At 32.1% G+C, this 7,749-nt stretch overlaps 1 protein-coding gene across 1 annotated transcript; it reads right to left on the bottom strand.

The window, feature by feature from the left end:
• Window positions 1–2,574: 2,574 nt before the first annotated feature.
• On the bottom strand, window positions 2,575–3,892 carry TRIADDRAFT_62537 (uncharacterized protein; the record flags this gene model as incomplete). Its single annotated transcript, XM_002118464.1, has 3 exons — window positions 2,575–3,093; window positions 3,419–3,631; window positions 3,737–3,892. 3 exons carry the CDS (start codon window positions 3,890–3,892, stop codon window positions 2,575–2,577), a joined length of 888 nt encoding a protein of 295 aa, XP_002118500.1.
• Between the last annotated feature and the right edge of the window lie 3,857 nt (window positions 3,893–7,749).

Raw genomic sequence — 7,749 nt, 5'->3', positions numbered from 1 at the left:
CGATCTATTTTAATAAAATATTATTGTTTAAAGATTTTAACTTAAACCATTAACTATAATAATAAACAATGATATAATAGGATAGACAAGGAAGACAACCTTTAAATTCAAGTAGAATATGATTGATAGATGCTAATGAGTAAAATAACATTCGATTTCCTTTTAGAGTTATTAAAATATAGCTATGGCGCTGCGCTCTTTATATCTGACTTAATAAACAAACGTTATGTATGATACAATATAATATAGATAATTATTGCTTCGAAATAAAAGCAACGTACCAGAATCCTACATGACTGACAGAAATTCCCTGAAAAATTTAAGAACAAGCGAAAGTAGATACAAACTAATTAAAATTTCACTTAGCCTTACTTAGTTTATCACTTTGAAACTAATGCAATAAAATAAATGGCCTCTTTCACACATACTATTGTACAGTGTAATATCGATCACTTGATCATGACATCGTTTTAATCAATTATGGAAGGAAGACGATTATCGTAGTTATTTAGTGTATTTATAATGGAAATAGGTTACTTAAGTAACTTACAGGTTATATTGGTTTTGCATTGATCTACACTGAAAGAATGTAGCAAGGGTCGTACCGCACTAGATTAATTACTTTTATTTACTTAGTATTCACCGCCAGTACATGTAGAGGAGCGTAAATTATTATTAACTGGTTGTCGGCAATCTAAATCTACAAGTTGGCAGTTTTAGTAATCGTTATTAACTAGGAGACAGAATCAACATACTTTTCGTTTAGCTCAGGATATTACTCATTATTGAGCAGTTTTTGTTGCTAGTTAATGTCAGTATCATAATACGTTCAAGTAAACAACATAAATAAGCGATAAGCATAAAAAATTTATATATATAATGAAAATGATTCCATGGCACTTTTCAGCATAGTATATTTATTATTTAATATTCTTTATTAATCACTAAGCCATTTGTGGTTATAATTTTCATGGCTAAAAATCAATAGAATTGCCTTTGATATGCATAGCCAAATATAATTATTACAGTACTTGTATTCGTGTTGCATCCATCACATATAATACCGCTATTATATGTACATATTTCTTAGTAATCGTGGTGAATGATCTGTTATTTTATTTTTTACTTTGAACATTATCCGAGCAAATGCTTACGATAATAAAGAGATATAGGACATGATCTTATAGATCTCACTCCAGTTGTTAATATTTTAAAATCAACAATATACCAGTAACACATTTGTTAGATTTAGTAAGGTACCACCTACACACTGTATACCGTATAAAGATCGAGATGACTCTAATTAATTTATAACGAAAAAATGAATCAAGTGGAATAGGATCACAGTCAATAATTCGATTTCGTCATTTAATTTGATGTCATTTAGGTGTATAACCAAGCTAGTGGTCGTGGTAAATCATGAATTTCTATTTACGTATTGCTGTAATATTCATGTTAGTACGGCTGTAAATATATTAATAAACTGTTTATCTGCCATAATAAGCACTAGGGATTAAAATAAACCTTGTACGCTTATTATTGAATCTATATCATTAAAATGTTACTACAGAGTACTGCTTAATTTAGAAAATAATAATGATACAAACTAAATCGTATATTGATATTATGCGCAGTAAGTCAATCAAAAATCAGTCAATATGAGTAGCCTTTAATATATGATCAACGGTGTGCTTTATTTCTTCGAAGTATAATTCACAACAATAACAATACAGTATTATGTGAATCTTTTCACTTAATTACATGAAAAGTTAACGTAGTCTCATAATTCATTGATCAGTATTATCCTTCATAAAAATAAGATAATGTATTAGTCCGTTAACATCCTTGCTAAGAATAAATTACAAACTAGATAATTGTACTTTCTACCTGTACCTGTACTTCTACAGTACTACTATACTACTAACATTATATGTAAATATAATGTTTTAATGTTAACTTGCTGTTACGTTTTACTCATAAGAAATATATCGAACTTTTTCTTTTTCATTGGTGGCGGAGCTATCTGCTACGTTAGCTGAGTTTTCTTCGCTTTCAGAATCTTTCTCCGTGATGGGAACAGCTTTACATCTACAATTAACGCACCGCTGGCTTTTACAGTGCGCAAGATCGTCTTGAAGTTGCTGTATTGATTGTTGTTGTTCGTTCTTGGTTTGATTACAAGATTGGAAATTACTTTCAGCTGTAGTCAGTTTAGTACGAAGACTTTGAACAAGCGCCTGGCTAACTATTAACTGATTCCTTAATCGGTTATTCTCAATATGCAATGTTGCATTATTTTGTTCCAATCGATTATTTCTAGCACGTAGATTGTAATTTTCCGTCCTTAGTTGAGAATTTTCTGCAGTTAAGCGAGTATTATGTAGTCGAAGAGACGAATATAATGCATTCAGGTTATTATATTTCGTTTGCAGACTTGACAATTTACGTCCTAGAGTACGGATTGTTACCCCTTGTCGGCTGATTGTAGCGGTATGAATGTTTATTTGTCTTCTCAATCGACTGTTAGCTATGCTTAATTGTTTATTCTGAGCAGTTAATATTGCTTTCCGGCGATTACAGAGCGAGAGTTGTTATCCAAGATTGGCAAGAAACTATACGACGCCGGATTCGACGACGAATGATGCGTCGGCGAAGGATACGACGACGAAAGATACGTCGGCGAAGGATACGTCGGCGAAGGATACGACGACGAAGGATACGACGACGAAGGATGCGTCGGCGAAGGATACGACGACGAAAGATACGTCGGCGAAGGATACGTCGGCGAAGGATACGACGACGAAGGATACGACGACGAAGGATGCGTCGGCGAAGGATACGACGACGAAGGATACGACGACGAAGTAATCGACGGCGAAGGATACGACGACGGCGAACTACCACAGCACGACGACGGCGAACTACTACAGCACGACGACGACGAACTACTACAGCACGACGACGACGAACTACTACGGCACGACGACGACGAACTACTACAGCACGACGACGACGGCGACTAACCCAACGTCTTCTACGCCGTCTCCTCCTGCGGCGGCGTCTTCCGCTCTTAGCTAAGTGTTCACTAGCAAACTAATGAACAATATACGCTCGTAAATATAATTTATTTTCAAATTAACATTTACCTTCCGGATTGAACTGTTTCAGGATATTGAAATTAACAAATGCAAATATACGGGTAGATTAAAGCAGCTAAACAGGATGTCAATACAGTATATTGTAATATTAACATGTATAGTATACCGCAATTAAGTTTATTTAGACAGTATAGTAAGTATTGAAATTTCATTCATTGCCTTAAAATGGGAAAACTCTAATCAAAAGGTAGCGTATTTATTAATTGTACATAACCAATTTAAATAATCACTTATGATAATAAACCAGCACATCATCGTACCTCACTTTCCTCTGTATCATTTTCTTTATCATCAGTTAAATCAGTAAGTTCGTTTTTATCTTTACTTTCGTTTATTTCGGATCCTTCATTATTGATAGGAGTTACAGCAGTGACTTCATCAAAATCATTTTGAGGATCGGCTTCCTCAGTCTTACTTGTTTCGTCTTCTACTTCGCCTGCTTCTAATGAATCTTCTCGATGTACTGGCTGATCCTATTTAATTTCGAATTAATATTGTATATTACTTTCATTTGCTTTACTATAAAAATATTAACATCTGTGTAACTTAATGCAGTCGATTAAATTATTCTACTCCACCTGATTAGCTTCTTCTTTATCATTGCCATCTAATGCATCGTTCTCCAGTTCACCTTTAAATCCTTGAAATGTTTCATAATTCAATTGATCAACTTCTGCTGTGCTGGCAATAGCCAGAAAGCAAAAGAGACCAAGAATGGCAAGTTGAAATTTCATGACTTAATATACCTATATACTATATACCGATATAAGAAATATTACATTTGTAACAAACTTATTATCGTGTCAAAAAATCGTCAATATAAAAAGTTATAGCTGGCATATTGATATCAGATCCATAAGGTACATATTTACGCATACTTACGTGACAGCCAGCTTGCAACTGTTGCCAATTTCTGAAATTGTACTTGCTGATTTGGATAACACAGTCGAAGTGGTCACAATTTATACAATCGTCATGAGATTCACATTGAATACTGTACAGTATAATACAACATTTTTGTGTCTATTATATTACTAAGCATATCTTTATTGTTACTGCTGTAAAATCACGGTGAATCCCACAACTTACTTTTGTTCTAGAAATTGTAGGGTTATTAACCGTGGTGTATTTTCTAAATAGCGATATACGCAAGTGAGATTGCACTTATATATCTATTAACTATTTACCGCAATCATCTCATTCAATTAGCCACTATGTGTACGAAAGTAATCAAGGTAATTGTTCTGATCGATCTATTTTAATAAAATATTATTGTTTAAAGATTTTAACTTAAGCCGTTAGTTACAATAATAAACAATGATATAATAGGATAGACAGGGAAGACAACCTTTAAATTCAAGTAGAATATGATAGATGCTAATGAGTAAAAATACATTCGATTTCCTTTTAGAGTTATTAAAATATAGCTATGGCGCTGCGCTCTTTATATCTGACTTAATAAACAAACGTTATGTATGATACAATATAATATAGATAATTATTGCTTCGAAATAAAAGTAACGTACCAGAATCCTATATGACTGACAGAAATTCCCTGAAAAATTTAAGAACAAGCGAAAGTAGATACAAACTAATTAAAATTTCACTTAGCTTAATACTTAATATTAATTCTTAATATTTATTAAGTATATTATAAATGCTATCACTTTAAATGTATGAGAATTCTCAGAACTTACGTTATTGTTTCGGTAGGTGCTGAGGACGTATTATGTCTAGCCAACAGGCGGTATGAACGCATATTATAGACTTATCCCAAAATCAATGAAAATAAATTATATGAAAAGATTTATACCTTAATCGTATGTATTGTTGTTAGATTATTAAATTAATAGCAAGCTCCAACGAATCTCACTATCAGTATTTTACACTATTCACAAACGCGCAAGTTCTCACTGTAGTTTATATTAAATCCAGACCAATACAGTGTTAATAGATCAAACTTAAAGATGATGTAACAGATTGAAACTTTTATGCACGGCCAGAATTTTTTTTAATTTCAATAATTATGATAAATAATAACAGTGGCAACTGAAACTCGATGCTATTGTAAGAGGTGTTGAAAAAATTATATTAAATGTTGTGCTTTTTAGCTGAAAGCTAAAGTAATAAGGTATACTACACTGTTTTTTGTATTCGCAGAGATCTACTTTATAGTTCACAGTGAATAAATTATGGAAAAAAGCGTAATTACTTTATGTATCTGACAACAATTTTATTTAAATGGTAGGTAAGTAGGTACAATAAAAGCCGACGTATAGTATTAAGCAAAGTTTCTTATGCAAATTAGCTTATCCTGCAAAGTTATTAAAGTCTAATATAGGCGGCTTAGATTTCATGGTAAGTTAATTTAAGCAGACGTTTTTAGTTCTTGTTATAGTAATCTAGCTCTGCTATTAAGACATCTAATCAAATATTACATCCAAATTCTGAAGAAAGGTGCAGCACTCACTTTAATAAACGAAAAATATTTGATTAATGGAGATTTTAATTAAATTTTATTGTAATATCTATCTAGCATCTACACTTCTAACCTGCTATTAGATTGTATGCAAAAAATATAATTAAACTATGAAACAAAAGAATTTGTTATTGTTTACTAAAGCTATATAAGATAATTTCTTCGTTTGACAAATTCTACTATAAAGTAGATTGAATTACTGCATAATATTAAGCAGATCACTATGAAGTGCCTGTCCATGTGTAAAATATAGTATATTAATCATGTTCACCAATTAGTATAGGGGAGAAGAGCCTTTGGCCACAGTTTCGTGAAATAAATTTAAAGTACTACAGAACGGATAGATGATTATGTAGAACGCAATTTGGCTTACAATTTTCAAATTATTGCTATGCAGTAAGCGGTTATGTATCAAAAGAGCGTGTAGAAAACTAGACCCTTTTATAACAATAACTTACTTATTCCAGACATTATAGTGCATTAGAATACAAGAGTTACCTACGCTATCATGTAAATCAACTAGAACGATTTCTATAATATTCATTCACTCGGGTGATTTTATTGGATTGATCATACGCATACAAAAAACTTCGTTCCTACTAGCCAATTTTAACAAAAGATTATTAGCTGGCGAATATGTATGTTATTATTATATATACTTTGACGATAACCTGTGTTAAATTGAAAAGCAATGGTAAAGTATGGAAGAGGAGAAAAACAACCTTCAAATTTTAAATAAGTACAAATGAGCAAAATAATACATGACTTTCCTCTGCAAACTTCATAAAAGATGCAATAATTTAGACAATCATATCGAAACAATAGTAAGGAACCAACGAGAATAACAACAACTTCCTTCAAATTTTTTTATAGCATACGGAAGAAGATGCTATGTAAACTTATTAAAATTTCGCTTAGTCTTGCTTAGATTATCCATCTATTGGGGGGAAAATAGAATCAACCCAATGACTTCATTTCATATACTAGTAGCTATCACTAGTCCATTATATTATTTTAGCTAATTATGGAAGTCAGTGACTGTCGTGTAACTATCTACTACTTTTATATTAGAAAGGTTGTCCAGGCAACACACATATCATATGGGTTTGTCGCCGATCTAGCTGAAAGAGTGTAGCAAAGTGAAAGGCGGTGTGATGCTGGATTAATAAACCTACTTCATTTGTTAGTATTTACTGCCAGCATACGTAGAACAGCATAAATAGTTATTAACCTGGTAGTCTAATCGAAAAGATATTAGATCTTGTAATCTTAAATGTCCAACACCACTCAATTTTCTTTGCACTCGAAATATTGTTAATCATTGATTAGCCTTTGCTGTTAATTACCGTACCGTAGTGATATTGTAATATTTTTAGAATCAGGTCTAAATTATTACGTTCAAACGTTTAAATTAGTGTTATAGCTTGTAATATTTTAAAAGTAATGGACGGATAGGTAGGTTAAAAGATATAAAATTCAGTTTTGTTGAATTTAAATTTAAAATGCTGTTCAAACGAATAAGATATATTTTACAAACGATGGAAAAAGAAATTTTCAGATGTGACTGATTACTATTCCATGACAGTAGTACCATAATTACTATGACCCACTCACTTATTTTATAATACGGCATTTTCGACCGATAATTCTCCTCTTGCTATGTTTAGCATTCTATTTACCGCACTATTTTTACAGTAGCATTTTTGCACTAACCATCATTTGATATTTAGGAATTGGATAGCTTACTCTAATAGCTAGAGCTATCGCTATTAATAGATGATCAAGTATACTTACCTATAGTAGGTCGAAAGTACATTCTTTCGAAGAAATTTCACTTTTATGTGGGTAATTGATGAGATCTGAATGATTTCTAGTATCGTAAGATCAGCTATACGCGTATTTACAATAAGCTGGAGCTGGCTGTGCAGTTGCACTAATTGACGGGTGTTATACACTGGACTGTAAAATAGATTGGGATCGGTCTACAGTCTGGATATTGAATAGTATACGATAGTTCTTGTTTGCAGATTTTATGTAGACACAGCTAGCTTAGTAAGCATTATGATTAGTTGGTTGTTTAGCTTATTCATTAACCGAAAAAAGGCGAATAAG

The sequence above is a fragment of the Trichoplax adhaerens genome, genomic scaffold (assembly GCF_000150275.1).
Source record: "Trichoplax adhaerens TRIADscaffold_112 genomic scaffold, whole genome shotgun sequence".
In the NCBI taxonomy this organism is placed as follows: Eukaryota; Metazoa; Placozoa; class Uniplacotomia; order Trichoplacea; family Trichoplacidae; genus Trichoplax; species Trichoplax adhaerens.
The sequence above is the reverse complement of the archived record's forward strand: the minus strand, read 5'-3'. Positions and strand labels throughout refer to the sequence as shown.